At 39.5% G+C, this 17,356-nt stretch overlaps 2 protein-coding genes across 13 annotated transcripts in view; one reads left to right on the top strand and one right to left on the bottom strand.

Annotated features, from left to right (window-relative positions):
* The window catches only part of SLC17A4 (solute carrier family 17 member 4), a 31,355-nt gene extending 28,670 nt beyond the window's left edge, over positions 1-2,685 (top strand). For 3 of the 5 annotated variants that reach the window (XM_014851585.3, XM_070515523.1, XM_070515524.1), the window contains one exon: positions 600-2,684. In XM_014851585.3, coding sequence (XP_014707071.1) covers positions 600-734 — 135 coding nt within the window. In that variant the 3' untranslated portion in view covers positions 735-2,684. Of the gene's footprint in view, positions 1-465 lie in introns of all 5 variants that reach the window. The other 2 variants (XM_070515522.1, XM_070515521.1) reach the window with 2 other exon arrangements.
* Positions 2,686-5,373: 2,688 nt separating this feature from the next.
* The window catches only part of SLC17A1 (solute carrier family 17 member 1), a 52,614-nt gene continuing 40,631 nt past the window's right edge, over positions 5,374-17,356 (bottom strand). For 5 of the 8 annotated variants that reach the window (XM_070515525.1, XM_070515531.1, XM_070515529.1 and 2 more), the window contains one exon: positions 7,577-8,548. The gene's annotated coding sequence lies outside the window, so the exon portion shown is untranslated. The other 3 variants (XM_070515526.1, XM_070515528.1, XM_070515527.1) reach the window with 2 other exon arrangements.

Genomic DNA, 17,356 nt, shown 5'->3' with positions numbered 1-17,356 from the left:
ACCAGGAAATGGTTGTTTAAAATGGAAATTCCCAAACTGACCTTGTTTCCCTTGTCATTCATTGATTCATTCATTCGTTCATCCATTCATTGAACAAATACGTATTGAACATTAGTATGTGCCATGCACTGTTTAAGTGACTAAAACAAACAAAAGTCTCTACCCTTGTGAAGCCTATATTGTAGGAAAGAAACTGATAGAAAGCTAATGAAATAAGTAAAATATATGATATATTGAATGGCGGTAAGTGCTAAGAGAAGAATAAAGCAGGAGAGGACATAGGGCACATAAGAAGGGGTGGGATTCCAATTTTAAATAGTGTGGTCAAAGAAGGACTCATTGAAAAAGTAACATTTAAGCAAGGACTGGAAGCAAGCAAGGGAGTGAGACAAATGACTATCTGGGGGAGGAACATTCCAGCAGAAGGAAAGGCTAGTGCACCAGAAATGTATCTGCATATTCCAGGAACGACCAGGAAGCCCACAGAGGCTGGAGCAGAGTTCTGGGTAAGGACAGTAGGACTTGGTGCCAGAGCCTGTCTGAGCCAAGAGGGATAAGAACTTGAAGACCATTAATAACTTGCAGTTTCCTGTCTCCAGGACTCAGAGTTTGGTTGGAGAAATATCTTCTTGCTTTCAGCTGCTATTAACACATCAGGCCTGGTCTTCTACCTCATCTTCGGCCAAGCAGAGGTCCAGGAGTGGGCTAAAGAGCAGACAATCACCCACCTCTGAGCAAATCGAGTGATGCCTTAGATCTCGATGCTTGGTTGTTCACTGTTTGCCCTCATAGATATTCCCTTTTTGTGCCTGCTTGACTGGCAGTGCTGGTTGATTAGTCATTCAATTTGAATTGATTTTGTTTCCAGGATTTTCTCAGAGATCTTGGCTATGTAATACTGAAGCTTCTGTCTGGAGATTTTACAGATGGTGGCAGGGTGGGGGGCTAGTTATTTAACTATGATCTCCTGAAAGCATAGATGTGTTTGAATTTATGTGTGTTCTCCACTCTTTCCACTGTTATTGTGACATAGGAAGAAATATATATTTGGTCTCTTCCCCCAGTTTCCAGCACAGAGCTCCTAAAATCCTTGTAATTTCCTGAGTAATAGGAATGATAGGAGCATCTTTTTTTTTTTATAATATTTGGTCTGAGTCCTTGGTTCCTGACACAAGAACTTCTAAGATCCTTGGAAGCTCTGAAGTGATGAAAGTGTCTTTTGGGTATACCAATGAGGTGACTGGTGACTGGGGGCCTGAGATAGCTTCAGGATGTGGAGCTGGTCACCAGAAAGACTAAGCATGATTAGAAGGTCTGAACTTTCAGCTCCACCATCCCACTTTGGGAGAGGGGAGAAGGATTGGAGATTGAGTTACTCATCAATGGTCAGTGACTCAATCAATCATGTCTTTGCAATAAAACCTCTATAAAAAAAAACCCTAAACAATGAGGTTCAGAGAGCTTCCAGGTTGGTGGACACATGGAGGTGCTGGGAGAGTGGCACATGTGGAGAGGACATGGAAGCTCTGCGTCCCTTCCCAAGTACTTGCCCCATGCCTCTTTTCCATTTGGCTGTTCCTGAGTTGTAGCCTTTATAATAAACCAGTAATAGTAAGTAAACAGTTTTCCTGAATCCTGTGAGTGATTCTAACAAATTATCAAACCTGAGGAGAAGGTCATAGGAACCCTCAACTTTGTAGCAATGTCAAACAGAAGTCTAGGTACCTTGGGCACCCACTACTTTGATTGGTGTCTGAAGGTGAGGAAGTCTTGTGGGACTGAACCCTTAACCTATAGGATCTACACTAACTCTGGGTAGTTAGTGTTAGAATTGAGTTGAATTGGAGGTCATGCATTTGGTGTCCATGGGGAACTGGAGAACTGCTTGGTGTGGAAAACCTACACATTTGATGTCAAAAGTGTTATGAGTACAGAAACAATTTTCCTCTGGTTATCCTGGTAAAAGCCTCAGGGGCCAGAGGACAATTTCTCACCAAAGCAAAAGAGGAAGCCAGAACCATGGGAGTGAGAACTGAGAATTACGAGAGGGATTATGTCCAAACGTACAGAAGATGAACCCTGAGAACTGTCATCAAAGGAAAGCCTGAAACACTGGAAGCCACAGGGTATACAATCCAAAGTCCTGAGCCGGGAGGCCAGAGCAAGTGAAGTCACCCTCACATCAAGTGAGGAGGGATAAAGGGCCATTCTTAGGCTTGGCATTGACAAGACGCCCAGGTGAAAAATGCCAAGGAGGAAAGGACGGTAAAGACTGAATCTATTGTAACAAGAGTAATGAACGTGCCTGCAACTAATGAGAGTCGGGTAGTAAACTTCAACTATTTCAGACAACTTGCTTTCTATGGTTGCTAGCTTTGGAATCAGAACCACCTCTATAATACCTGTAGTGCTTGGACACTCTCCAGAGTCAGCTCTTTCAAAACTACCTTCTTTCTGTCTATCTTGAGCCCTGCCCACATCTGGTTTGTGGATCCGTGTAGATCCCTTGCATCATAGTGAATAGACATTGTCAAGTTTTTCTCTTATCCTCTCAAACATTTGTTCGTGCTGCCACTCCTGTCTTGGATGCCCTTTTACTTCTCTGACTGTTGGAATCCCATCTGCCTTCAGTAAGCCTCTTTTGATATTCATCTCATTAAACTAACATGTCATTGAAAAATGTGTGTAAGACTTACGCTGGCTTGACTCCACATTCCGGATGTCTGGAGAGTGTATGTAGTGTGCCTGCTTCCGTTTCGCCCCCAAATGAGCAGTATTAGGATCATGAAAGAAAGCAAAAACATTAGGCACTAAATGAATATTAATGAACATATAACACGGTGGCTGGTAGAAACCAAAGTCAGACATAGCTTCAGGGAGCTCAGCATCTCAGGAGGGTGGATGACTTTTAACCAAAGTGTCACACAAATGACTGTGCAGTGACAGCTGTGGGACTTAAAATAATGATGGGTATACTGGGCTGTAAGCATGAATGATAAGGGCACATGCCTGAGTCTGAGGTGACGGTGGGCCACCACTACAAAGTTTCAGTTGAACTGGGATCTGGAGGACAATAGCTAACTGATTCAGGAAGTAGACGGGAAAAACATTCTAGTAAGAGGGCACAGCATAAGCAAAGATTTGGTGGCAGGAGGGAGTAATCAAGTATGGCCAGAGTACAGAGAGTAAGCGAAGCCTGGTTTGTGAGGAGGCTGTACAATTACGTAGAGCAGGAACACGCTGTGCATCCAGGGAAGTGCATTGGTCTTTTTCCTGAAATCAATAAGAAGTGCTTTAGTGGGAGGGGATGAAATCAGGGTTCTATTTTTCAAAGGTTTCTGCATGAGGGAACAGGTTGAAACAGGAGTTCACTGTGTAGTCCAGAAGAGAGTGATGGCCCCTGACAGCAGGGAGTGAATGTGGTGAGAGGGGAAGAGATTATCTGATTTAGAGATAAACCTGACAAGACTTGGATACTAGATGAGAGAGTGGAAGATGTCTGGAATGACTCCTAGGTTTTGGTTTGCTACTAGAAGATGGGGTGCCCCTCCCTAAGATGGAGATCATAGTGAAGATGACAAGAAGGAAAATGGTTACACAGGTCTGAATTTCATATGGGAGATCTGGGCTTTAGTTATAAATTAGGAAGCATCTAGATGTAGGTAGTGGTTAAAAGTCTTACCATGGCTGAAACTATCCAGGGTGATAAGATGCATAAGAAGAGAAAGCCTGGGAATAACCTTAAGGAACTCCAAAATTTAATGGCCAGCTAGGGGATGATGAGTGGTTAAAAAAAAAAAAAGGAAAGAAAGAAATGACTAGAAAGATAGAAAGAAAACCAAGAGAATATGCTGCTAAAAAAAGGAGAGAAAGAGAGAGTCTGTTTCAAAATGGAGTGAATAGTCACCATGTCAACTTTACAGAGATCAGGCAAGAGCAGAAAGTGGAAAGTGGAAAAAGGAGACAACTGCTGAGAAGTTTGGCTGTAAAGAGGGGGAAAGAGGCCACAGAGTAGCTGCAGAAGGATTTGGGATCAAGAAAGGAGTTTAAAATGAGCATGTTTAAAACCTGTTTTAATCCAGCTGTGAGAAAAAAAAAAAAATTGAATATGCTAAGGAGCACACATTAATGGAAATTCTCAAGAAGGTTGAGGTAGGGGAGGAATTTTGTGACCTAAAGTCCACTTGGGAGGCAGATGAGAGATGGAGTCAGGGCAGCTCCTGCCTTTTCACCAGACAGCTCATGATTATGTCCATATCTGCTGGTGAGAGGTCCTGGGAGGGGCTGCTGTGTAGTTTTATTTTCTTTATCTCACCTCCTACTTTGAAAAGGGGTGGGCAGCATGACTGGCAGTTTGTAGGGTAAGAGAAACATCTGAAGTGCTCTTCTCAACAAGAGGAGAGCAACCTGGCAAGACACATTCAGGTTGCCAGGCAGTGTGATCATCTCCCACAGAGTAACCCCAATAACTCACATTGTTCCACAACTGCTTCATTTATGACAGTTTCCTCTACTGATTCTGATTGTAAACTCCCAAAGTTCAGGAAGCATGACATTCACTGTTTTATAATATCCTTAACATAAGAACAGTGTCTGGTACAGAGTAAGTGTCAATAAATTCTTGTGTGTGTGCATGTGGGTATGTGTATAAATGCTTGTTGAATCACGGTATCAATCAATGAAAGGAATGGCTCTGGGGTGGTATGGCAGACCAGTTAGGGAAAAAATGAGTGAGAAGAAAAGGACCCTGTTTTGATCCAATTTTTCTTTAATTCCCTTTGTTTTTCAGAGCATAGAATCACCTAAACCTATGAATTCCTTTCCTTATTTCATCTGGTATTAATATATTGAAAGACTGGGTCTGCTCCATTCCATTTCTCTAACAATTGCAGAGCCAACCCCAGGCTCTTAACAGTGATGATTAAGGTGTTTGTCCATTGAGGCACAGGGTCTCTCACTTATTTCTGAGCCACACATATCTGCATTTATTCATCTCTTTTCATTCTCTGGACCCTTTTGTTTCCTCGTAACCTGTCACTTTTAGTTGCTTCTGAAAACAAGTTTGAGTTCTCCTTGGGCCTGGCTAGTAGTTCTCCCCAAATGGGCTGTTCTTAAAGTACAGGCATGTGCCACACAATGACACTTCGCTCAACAACAGATCACATACATGATGTGGTCCTATAAGACTATGATAGAGCTGAAAAATTCCTATTGCCTGGTGATGTCGCAGCCATTGTAAAGTTGTGGTGGAAGGCATTACTCACGTGTTTGTGGTGATGCTGGTGTAAACAAACGTACTGTGATGCCAGTGGTGTAAAAGTATAGCACATACAATTATGTATAGTACATAGTACTTAGTAATGATAATAAATGACTATGTTACTGGTTTATGTACTTACTATACTGTACTTTTTATTGTTATTTTAGAGTGTATTGTTTCTACTTATAAAAAAAAAGTTTACTGTAAAACAATACGCTGTGTTAAGCCAGCAGTAAGCCTCATATATCTCGTGTTTACCACATCTCTTGATTGCATCATTTTGTCTTGTGCTTGATTTAATCTCATGTTGTTTTGTTCATCATGGGCCCTAACATACGAACTCCACTGCTAACATTGTCAGTAGGAGGCCATGTGGAGTGATTGACCTAGAAACAAAATTAAAAGTGATTAAGGACTATGAAGGTGGAAAATCAATGATGGTTATTGCTCATCAGTCAAGTATGTCCCATTCTACCATAACTGTGATCTAAGAACAAGAACAAAGTGATGGAAGCTGTTAAAGGATCTGCTTCATTGAAGGCAATGAGACTAACAAAAATTCGAGAAGGGCCCATATCAGACATGGAGAGACTTTTAATGACATGGATTGAAGACCAGACACAGAAGTGTATCCCTCTCAGTAACATGACAATCATGGCCAAAGCAAAAAGTTTTTTTGCTATGTTGAAAGAAAAGACTAGAGCTGACTACAATGTTGAATTTGTTGCTGGCACTGGGTGGTTTGAACGATTTAAAAATCATTATTCATTGCATACTGTGAAAGTGAGTGGTGAGTCTGCGAGTGCTGATGTGAATGCAGCTGAAGAATTTTTGGAAACTCTGGATAACCTGATTGTGGAGGAATATTACTTGCCAGAGCAAATATTCAATATGGATGAAACCTCCCTATTCCAGAAACGGATGCCTGAAGGGACTTTCATCCATAAGCAGGCCAAGTCAATACCAAATATCAAAGCTTTTAAGGATGTTACAACAGTCTTGCTTGGGTCAATGTTCCAAGTAACAAATTGAAATGCTTTGGATCTGGCACAGTGAGAACCCCAGGGCCTTGAAGCATATCAGTAAGCACACACTGCCAGTGTACTAGAGGAGCAATGAGAAGCCACGATAACCCAGAGGAGCAATAAGAAGGAAGATGACCTAGCTCATCTTCCAAGTTGCTCTCCTCAATTGCTTTGCCAGCAAAATGGAGAAGTACTGTTTAGAGAATAACATACCTTTCAAAATTTTGCTTATTGTTGATAATGCTCCCAGACATCCTCCTTTTATTGGTGATTTTCCTGCCAACATCAAAATGGTAGTTCCCCTCCAAACACCACTCCTTTGATTCAATTAATGGATCAAGGAGTTATAGCAGCTTTTGGGCCTACTTATGGAGGAGGGCATTTGCCCAGGCTATTGCTACAACTGAGGAAGTCCCTGAGAAGACACTAATGCAATTCTGGAAGGATCACAACATCTATGACTATATCAAGAATTTTGATTGGGCTTAGGGTAATGTCATCAAGGAATTTATGAATGGCATTTGGAAGAAGACACTCAAGAGGTTCGGCCTTGACTTCAAAGGATTTTCCAAGGATGAGGACATTGTGAAATCAACAAGGCTATTGTTAAGATGGCAAACAACTTTAGCCTGGATGTGGATGAGGATGAAATTGAGGAGCTCCTAAGGGTGGTTCCTGAGGAACTGACTAATGAGGAGCTGTTGGAACTGGAACAGGACCACACAGGAGAAGGATAGGCAAGAGGAAAGGAAACTGCAGGAGAAGAAAAAAAAAATAACTCCCAAGAAAATTCACAGTAAAGGGTTTAGCAGAAGGTTTGCAGACCTCACCAAGGTCCTTCTAAAGTTTGAAAACATAGACCACAACACAGAAAGGTTTTCATTAATAAAGAGAAATGTTCATGGTGCATTATCTGCTTACAAGCAAATCTATCATGAAAGAAAGAAATAAACCAAGCAAACCACCATGGACTTATTTCTGAAAAGAGTGACACCTCCTCAAGAAGAGCCTCCAGCAGGTCCTTCAGGAGGCATTGTTATCATAAGTGATGACAGCTTCAGGCATGTTATTGCCCCTGAAGGCCTTCCAGTGGGACAAAATGTGGAAGTAGAAGACAGTAATGTTGATGATCTTGACCCTGTGCAGGCCTAGGCTAATGTGTGTGTTTATGTCTTTGCTTTTAACAAAAAAGTTTAAAAAGCAAAAAAAAAAAAATAAAATAAGAAATTTTTAAAATAGAAAAAAGCTTACAGAATAAGGATATAAAGAAAGAAAACATTTTTGTACAACTGTACAATGTGTTTATGTTTTAAGCTGTGTTAATACAAAAGAGTCAAAAAGTTAAAAACAGATTAAAATGTTTACGAAGTAAAAAAAAGTTACAGTAAGCTAAGGTTAATTTATTATTGAAGAAAGAAAATTTTTAAAAATAAATTTAGTGCAGCCTAAGTATACAGTGTTTATAAGGTCTAGAGTAGGGCACAGTAATGTCCTAGGCCTTCACATCCACTCACCACTCACTCACTGACGCACCCAGAGAAACTGCCAGTCCTGCAAGCTCCATTCATGGTAAGTGCCCTATCCAGATGTACTATTTTTTATCTTTTATATCATATTTTTACTTACCTTTTCTATGTTTAGATGTGTTTAGATACACCAATACTTACCATTGTGCTACAATTGCCTACAGTATTCGGCACAGTAACATGCCATACCGGTTTGCCTAAGAGCAATGGGCTGCACACCGTACGTCCTAGGTGTGTAGTAGGCTACACCATCCAGGTTTGTGTAAGCACATTCTATAATGTTCTCGCAACAATGAAATTGCCTAATGATGCATTTTTCAGCATGTATCCCCATCATTAAGTGACACATGACTGTACAGAAACCTCAGATTTTCCACTGGCCCACCTATCTACAACACGGAGCAGTGAAAGTTGAAAATTGTAGAAAAGCTCTTTCACAAAGTCTTATATAAAATTTTGTCTTCTTGTGCTTGTTTATTGGTTTATTCAACCATTGTTCATAAGGCAACTGATGTGGAATGGAAGACAAATAAACCTGCATTTAAAATTTAGACATTTTGCAAACAAAACGTGTTACAGAAGAGATGTACACAGGGTGTGTGTTGGGGAAACTGGTCTCCGAGGAATCCACGTGCTGTCTTCTTCTTGAGCTGGTGACAGTCTCTCAGTCCCGGCTCACGTGCTGGTTCCTCTTCCCTTGAGGCTGGCCCTAGGCTCTCCTAGAACTCTGTTTTATGCTAAGTTTTGAAGAGAAAGAAAAAGTGCACCCAAATGTCACCGGTGAGTCCTTGTACTCAGTGGATATAAGAAAGCTTTAAAACAGTTTAAAGAAATAGTCTGGCTTAGTATATTTTCCCCAAGTTGTCTTCCTTGTCCCAATGATAGGTTATACTAGGCATTTGTTACACTTCTCGCCTCTTTTTTTTTGGTGAGGAAAATTGGCCCTGAGCTAACATCTCTTGCCAATCTTCCCGTTTTTGCTTGAGGAAGATTGTCGCTGAGCTAACATCAGTGCCAATCTTCCTCTATTTTGTATGTGGGACGTCGCTGCAGCATGACTTGATGAGTAGTGTGTAGGTCCGTGCCCAGGATCCAAACCCGTGAACACTGGGCTGCCCAAACAGAGCACATGAACTTAACCACTATGCCATCTGGCCGACCCCCACTTCTCTCCTCTTGACATAAAAATGAATATGATTGGTGCAATTTTATCATCCTTCTTCTTTACTCTCAAAAGTCTATGTGTAAAAGGTGTGAACAATTCCAACATCTTGCTAGGTCCAGGCACATGGTATGAAACTATCCATCATTTGCTATACATCTGTGCTGTATCCCGAAAACAAAAAAACACTGCACACCTATAGGGTTTGGAACTCAGGTAGTTTGATACTGCTGCTCTCCCTAATAAGAGTACATTTTATCCACAGCAATAACAAGGCACACTTTTTGTGTTTTACCAAATTCCCATTCTTCATAATCAATTTGTTACTAAGAAAATGAAAATAAAACTTCCCTTTGTGATCCTACACCAACGACACACTTTGACTTCTGGCTCAGAAGCATCCCTAGTCCTTTCAAAGAACAGACTGCTGTACCCTGTGGCAATTGGGGCAGTGCTATCTGTTAAAATGGACTGAAACTCAGCTTCACCTGGTTAGCAGGTGTCCATATTAATTCAGCTGGTGTCATGTTCTCCAAAACCCAAAAAGGGGAAGTGGCTAAGGTGCTAAACTGGTGTATGAATCCAGGGACCTATCTGGGGTAACAATGAGGAAGGCACACACTATCTTTCTTTTATACCGAACACTTTTATTCTTTTTTGTGTTTGGAGTTTTATTAGTTACTAAAACATGTCATTCACACTAATAGACATTTTCTGGCTTTCTGAGTAGAAACTACTTACATTGCCTAATAACTGTGTATAAGTACCCCAGATGTGTTTCTACATGTTAGCTGAATATAAGCATTCCTTTAGTGTAGGCAATCGTGATGCATTTTATCCAATGGAGGGGAAATGTTACACAATGCTGTCATTTCACCAGCAACGGAGAGAAAATTTGATATCTCTCACCAAAATGTTACTGCTTTAAGTGCACACAGTTCACTGGAAGGAAGAAAGGTATCTCTTGTTCTCCTCTTTTCTGGGATGGCCTATATTTGGCCAAATTTGTGGTGAATAATTCTGAAACAGGATGTAAGACATTGTTACATTGGAGACTTTGGTATTGGTGACAATATACAACACATATAAAATTCCAAAGTGAGGTGTAAGGGCACCTTACAGATATTCTTCAGGATGCGATTAAAAAAACCAGTCATATGGTTCTAAAACAATTTAGGATTACATAAAAGTGAACGCTTCAGGAGAACAGAGATGGATAAAGACTTTGAAAGAATTTAAAAATGTGTGTTTCCCCCCTAAGATCAAAAACAGGACAAGGATGTCCACTCTCTCATTTCTATTCAACACTATAATAGAGGTTCTAGGCAGGGCAATTAGGCAAGAAAAAGAAATAAAAGGCATCTAGATTGAAAAAGAAGTCAAACTATATTCAAGGATGACATAATCTTCTACATAGAAATTGTAAGGAATTCACTAAAAAAGTATTAGAAGTAATAAGTCAGTTTAGCAAGGTTTCAGGATACAAGATCAACATACAAAAATCAGTTATATTTCTATATACTTGTAACAAACAATCCAAAAATTAAGAAAATTTTATTTAAAATGGCATTAAAAAGAATAAAATACTTAGGAACAAATTTAACAAAAGTGTAAAATTTATACTCAGAAAAGTACAAAATATTGTTTAAAGAAATTAAAGAAGATTTACATGAATGGAAAAACATCCTATGTTCATGGACTGGGAGAGTAAACGCTGTTAAAATGGCGATACTCCTGAAATTATCCATAGATCAGAATCTATCAGAATCCCAGCTGATTTCTCTGTGGAAATTGACAAGCTGATTCTAAAATTCATGTGGAATTTCAAGAGACCGAGAATAGCCAAAACAGTTTTGAAAAAGAAGAACAAAGTTGGAGGACTCATACTTCAAAACTTTCTACAAAGCAAGAGTAATCAAGAGAGAGTGGTACTGGCATAAAGATAGCTGTATAGACCAGTAGAATAGAAGTAAGAGTCCAGAAATAAACCAATCTGTCTAGGGAAAACTGATTTTTGATAAAGATGCCAAGACCATTCAATGTGGAAAGAACAGTCTTTTTAACAAATTGTACTGGGACAGCTGGATAGCTACATGCTAAAGAATGAATCTGGACCCTTAGCTCACACCCTTTACAAAAGTTAACTCAAAAGATCAAAGACCTAAATGTACGAGCTGAAACAATAAAACTCTTAGAAGAAAATACAGGAGTAAATCTTCACAACTTCAAATTTGGCAATGGTTTCTTAGATATAACACCAAAAGCAGAAACAACAAAAGGGAAAATAAAGGGAACTTCATAAATATTAAAAACTTTTGTGCATCAAAGAACACTATCGAGAAAGTGAAAAGACAACCTCAGAATGGGAGAAACTATTTGCCAATCACGTATCTGATAAGGGTCCAATACCCAGAATATATAAACTCAACAACAAAAAGACGAACAAATCAACTAAAAAATGGGCAAAAAACTCAAATAAATATTTTTCCAAAGAAGATATAAAAATGGCCAATGAGTACATGGAAAGATGCTCAATATCATTAGACATTAGGGAAACACAAATAAAAACTACTTCAAACCCAATAGGATGGCAATAATAAAACAAAAATCAAACAGAAAATAACAGTGTAGGGATGTAGAGAATTGGAACCCTCATACATTTGCTGATGGGAATGTAAAATGGTGCTGCCACTATGGCAAACAGTTTCATGGTTCCTGAAAAAGTTAAGTATAGAATTATCATATGACCTAGTATTTCCACTACTAGGTATATACCCAAAAGAAACAAACATTCACACAAAAACTTGTACACAAATGTCTATAGCAGTCTATTCACAATAGCCAAAAAGTGGAAGCAACCCAAATGTCCATCAACAGATGAATGAATAAACAAAATGTGGTATATCCATGCAATCAAATATTACTTGGCCACAAACGGGAATGAAGTACTGTCACATACTACACCATGGATGAACACTGTAACATTACGCTAAGTGAAAGAGGCTAATCACAAAAAAATATTAGGTGATTCCATTTATTCGAAATGTCTAGAATAGGTAAATCTACAGAGAGGATGCATTAGAAATGAGATTATTTGTTGTTTAGGGTTGGAAGGATGGGGTGACAGGAGAGTAATGGTAAAGGTACAAGTTTTCTCTCTGTGGTGATAAAAACGTTCTGAAATTAACTGTGGTGACAGTTGCACATATCTGTGACTATACTAAGAAACACTGAATTGTACACTTTAAACAGGTGAATTACATGGCATGTGAATTATACTGTTGTGTGAATAAAACTTAAAAAATTGTGCTGTGATTTTCCCACCCTGCCTCTCTCTGGCGTAGGTGGAAGCCTGCCCCACCCCACATTCATATCTGCTGGGATGAGCCTTTAATGAAACCACCTGGAGTAGATTCCTGAGGAATCTAGGCCTGAAGATGTGTTAGTGTTTCCCATGGACCAGATGCAGGTCACAGGAGAGATAGTCTGTCCCAAGGGACCACCTGGAAGGGTGATAGGATATCCATAAAGAGCGACCTGTGTGGAGTGGAGCCAAGGAGCCAAGGGACATTGCCTTTAGGCCTCTTGTGCACGAAGGAAAGAGTGTTTTCAACATCTTCTAGCCCAGGGAGCTTGAGATATCTGACAATAGGGCTAGACTAACAAGAAATTTCCCTACCTGCTTTCCTCTCTTTTCTCTCCTTGTTATACCCCAGGAGGGGCAGAAATGGGGTCAGCAAACTGGGGGATGAGGATAGAGAAAGAAGAAAATGGTCACATCCTTTCCCTGAAGGAGATGGTCTGCCTGAAACTTTGTTCAAGCCAGAGAGACAGGGAAGGACTGTCATACTTGAAGGGCAATTGGTGTGCTGCATTATATATTGAAATGAGTATTTTCGATTACCTAACCAGGTAACGTGTGTGATTGCTATTTAAAGTGACCACAAGACTTTTTATTACCTAACCGTGCTTTAAAAAAACGTGGAGGGGATCCTGACTTATCATTCTTTCTTCACGGAGCAGGTTCGAAGGGAAAGTTTCCTGAACAATTCATTTCCTGAACCATTTTGTTCAAAAGTTATTGGGGAGAGGGGGCAGCAATGGCAAGGTAGGCTGCTTCACTGCAAAGACACATTAAGGCCAATTGATGCCCTAAGCACAGCCCAACACTGGCGTTCCCGTGGCCCTTCCATCGCATAGAAGAAAGAGCTTAGGGGTCTTTTATACAAATCGGCTGACGAGTTAAAAGCTAGGCAGACCCAGCTAGCTTTCTGTGACATGAGACTTTCAGACCACAAGATGGAAATAAATGTGTCATAGATATTTTCTTATAGCATTATAGTTATTATCAATATCTCAAAAAACATTGTTTTGCTCATCACTATTATTTTGAAATTATAGTAGTTATATTAGACCTCTTGTTAGTTCTCATTATTTAATGAATCAATAAAGAAGCATATATGTTATTACAAATGTGCTTTTAAAATATCTTGATAACTATTTCAACATAATCATTCTCCTTCGGAGTTTCTGCATGATATTCTGAATTGAGGTCCATTATACAAAAGAAGTTGAGAAGTCCTGCTATAAGGAACTTCCACAGGCAGAATGCATGTCCCTTTACACAACTAGTATCCCCGGAACCCCTGAAATAAATTCAAAGAAGCAAAACAGAAAACTGCAAAAACTAGGGAACTCCCTCATGCCAAAACCAACAAGCACTATTTGCTAAATCCGAAACAATGAGGACTGATTGAAAAGGTGACACTGGGAATCAACTTGCAGCTGCCTACCAGACTCATGAGCTGGATGCATTCGTCAGGAAATAAGAGGGAAATGCCCCAGGCCAGGGGCTGTACCATCTTTCCACCAGAGTGAAGTGAAGCAGGGGAAAGCGCATCTGGAAACCAGATGGACCCTTGCAATTCTGGCGCCCCATGCCCTTTTGCTGTGACCTCTGGGATAGAGGAGAAATATGTGGTTATGACTCAGCCCTTGCTTATTTTCCCCCATCTTCTTAAATCAAGAGGGGAAGTTGAGATTGACCAACTTTGCAACAAGTGTCAGTTTGACTGTGATGGGAAAAACACGGCTGCTGCTGCAAACAAAATGCCTGTGCACTGCCTAATGGCTGACAGCCCTGAAGAGGCAGGATGTTGAAGAAACAACCACCAGCACAACAAAAAGCAAGGCCAAGGAAAACATCTTTTGAACTATCATACTACCTGTGCTGGAGTTCCCTGAGCTGTCTGTCACCTAGCCTAGAGTCTAAAAGGCAGATTTAAAGCCTCCAGGCCTCCAGCTCCAGCCTGATGGCAAGATGAAAATGGCGACCAGGCAAACACCAGAAAAGAATTGAGGAAATTCTACCCACACCGTGCTTGGGCAATTACAAGCTCAGGTAGAATCAGTCCTAGCCAGAGAAAAGTGATTAGAAAAGTCAAATATTTTAGATATTTTGGAAGGAAAAAGAAGGCAGAAAAAGAGTATAGCACACTAATGAAAAATGAACACATTTTCAAAGAAAACTTAAAGAGTATAAGCACAACCAAAATTGAAAATATTCCATGAACTTTCCGAATTACTAGAGGCAGGCAAAGGAGCAGGAGGAAGAGGAAGGCCACAAAGATAAGGAGGACATTTTTTAAGGGGATATAAAATAAAATGACAGAAAATGAAGTACATTTGTAATGATAATAAATGCGGTTGAATTAAGTTCATCTATACAAAGCAGACAGCACTCAGTGGGTGAAATAATTAAGCCCAACAATGTACCATTTGTAAGAAACAAATACTAAACGAAATGACTCGGGAAGGTGGAATTTAAAGGCTACGAAAAAGTATTCCAGGGAATCTCAAACAAGCATACGTGCAAAAAATGTGAGGTTGCAATATCGATATCAGAAAGTCAATTAAGAGTAAAAATCATAATATGGAAAAGGCTGATAATTTTACAAAGTCAAAATTAAATTTCCAATTAAGATATAATTGTCAAAATCTTTTTGAAATTGTAATAGAACATCAGAATATTCAATAACAACTGCTTGGACATAAACAGAAATTAATGGAAATAGTAGTGGAAAACATCAGTATAACTTTTAGTATTTAATAGACAACTATGTGGAAACAAGTAAGATTTATAGGATCTGAATAAAGTAGTATGATTGCAACCATGACTGTTCCCAACTCCATACCTTGGAAATAGAGGCTAAACCTTTGCTGATGCCTATGGAGTATTTCCTAGTGCTGTTATGAGCTTATTCATAAGGACAGCCTCAGAAATTTCTATGTTAAAATATTTGTTCGAGCTACCATATTTTCCAACTACTGCTTATCTTCCATTCACTTACACAAAATTTATTAACTAAGACTGCATTGATGGACATGTTTAATTTCAGACCCAGATTTTTGCCATTTTTAAGCAGCAATCTTGAGTATATATCTATGTTGGTGGTTTTTTGTGAGTGCACCATTATGGATGTTCTTAGTACTGGCAACACCGAGTCAATTTAATTTTTGATTGATACTATCAAATATCCCTCCAATCATCATCTGGATCATTTCTTTCAATAAATTTGCTAACTGGTTATCATTGTTTAATGTGAAAAAATTTATTTCTCTATTAATGGGTTAGTCAGAAACTTATTGCATGCATTTATTGTTTCTATAGCTTTCCAGTCAACCTACTTGGATTTTCTAGGTAAACAATCATATCATCCACTCATGGTGGTAATTTTACCCTTTTCCAACGTGGATTCCTTTATTTCCTTCTCTCTCAACTTCTCCCTCTTAAGTGAAAACCTTGCTGCTTATTGCACAGATAAAATGCCAACCCACATCCTGACCCACCATGTATGTGCCCGTAAACTCTGCCTTCTCTCCGCTACTTTGGATCAACTCTAGGTTCATATCCAAGGCCAACCCCTGCACTGTGCTTGGATAGCATCCCTTCTGGATGACTCAAGACTTTAATTCTGCCTGTGAACCTTCTCTCCAACATTGTGAAAACTCACTATTGGATTAAACCGTCAGCTTATATATTATTGCACCTAATTCTAAAACAAACAACAAACAAAAACTCCCTAATGCCACATCCCTCTACAGTTACCATGCTATTTCTCTGCTCTCCTTTATAGGACTGTCTATTCTGGCTATCTCCATTTCCTCAGCTCACCTTCTCTCATTCCTTCCTTCCTTCCTCCCTTCCTCCCTCCCTCTCTCCCTCCTTCTTTCATTTCTTATAAAACACAGATACAGAAAACTTCACAAAACAAATGTGTAACTCAGTGAACACTCTTTTAATCACAACCCTAGACGTGAAAAATAAAATATCACCAGGACCCTAGAAGTTTTCTGTGATCCATCCTAATCACAACCTCTCTCTCCCTTTTAGAAGTAATGACTATCCTGACATTTAGAGTAATGTCTTCTGTGTATGTCTCTATAGATTTGTCACCTATGTATGTATCCCTATAGAGTTTAGTTTCATCAGCTTTTAAAAATTTATATCTTTTAAGTCCCTTTTAATGTAGAGATTCCCCCTTCATCTTTTTTTCCCCTTATAATTTATTTGTTAAAGAATCTAAGTCTTTTGACCTGTAACCTTCCTATGGTTTAGATTTGCTGATGATATCCTTAGGATTTATTTCAACATATTCTCTGTTCTCTGTATCTTTTCCAAAACATTAGCTGTTCCCAGAGGCTTGATCATATTCAGTTTGATTTTCTTAGCAAGATCTTGGTGGTGGTATGCTCTTTCATCAGGATGTACAAAATGTCTCTATGTCTCTCTTTTGGTGATGTTAACAGCTGTTAACGCACAATACTTGGATCCCTTAATTCACTGGGGTTTACAAAAGGGGGATATTCTATATCCATCAAGTCTTGCTTATGTATTAGCTGAAATAATTCTGCAGAAAAGACATTTCTCCTTCTATTTACCACTGACAGAGTTTAGAGAAGAAAGGCACAATATCAGATTCTCTTTCGAACTTTAATGGGCCTCTTGTCTCCATCATTCACTTGAAAATCATTCTAGCCAGGGTCACCTTTAAAGTACCTCTTGCCAAACCCATTAGTAAGTTTTCAGACCTTAGACAATTTGGCTGCTTGATAGCATTTGCCACAGGTAATTATACCCACCTTTTTCACTTCTTTTCTGAGATACCACTCTCTGCAACTGTTCCTACTTCATTGAAGGCCCTTCCTGGTCTCCCTGGCAAATTTTCCCTTCTCTTCCTCAACTTTAAATGTTAGAGAGGTCCAGGCACCCAAATTTTTATCTCTAGCCCCAGTATCTTCCTAGAATTCCAGAGTAGCACATCTTCTGGGTGGCATGCCCTCTCCATCAGGATGTCAAATAGTTTCATACTTCACATGGCCT

This window comes from Equus asinus, chromosome 8, assembly GCF_041296235.1.
Source record: "Equus asinus isolate D_3611 breed Donkey chromosome 8, EquAss-T2T_v2, whole genome shotgun sequence".
Lineage (NCBI taxonomy): Eukaryota > Metazoa > Chordata > Mammalia > Perissodactyla > Equidae > Equus > Equus asinus.
Note: the sequence above shows the minus strand (reverse complement) of the source record. Positions and strands in the feature narration are given on the sequence as shown.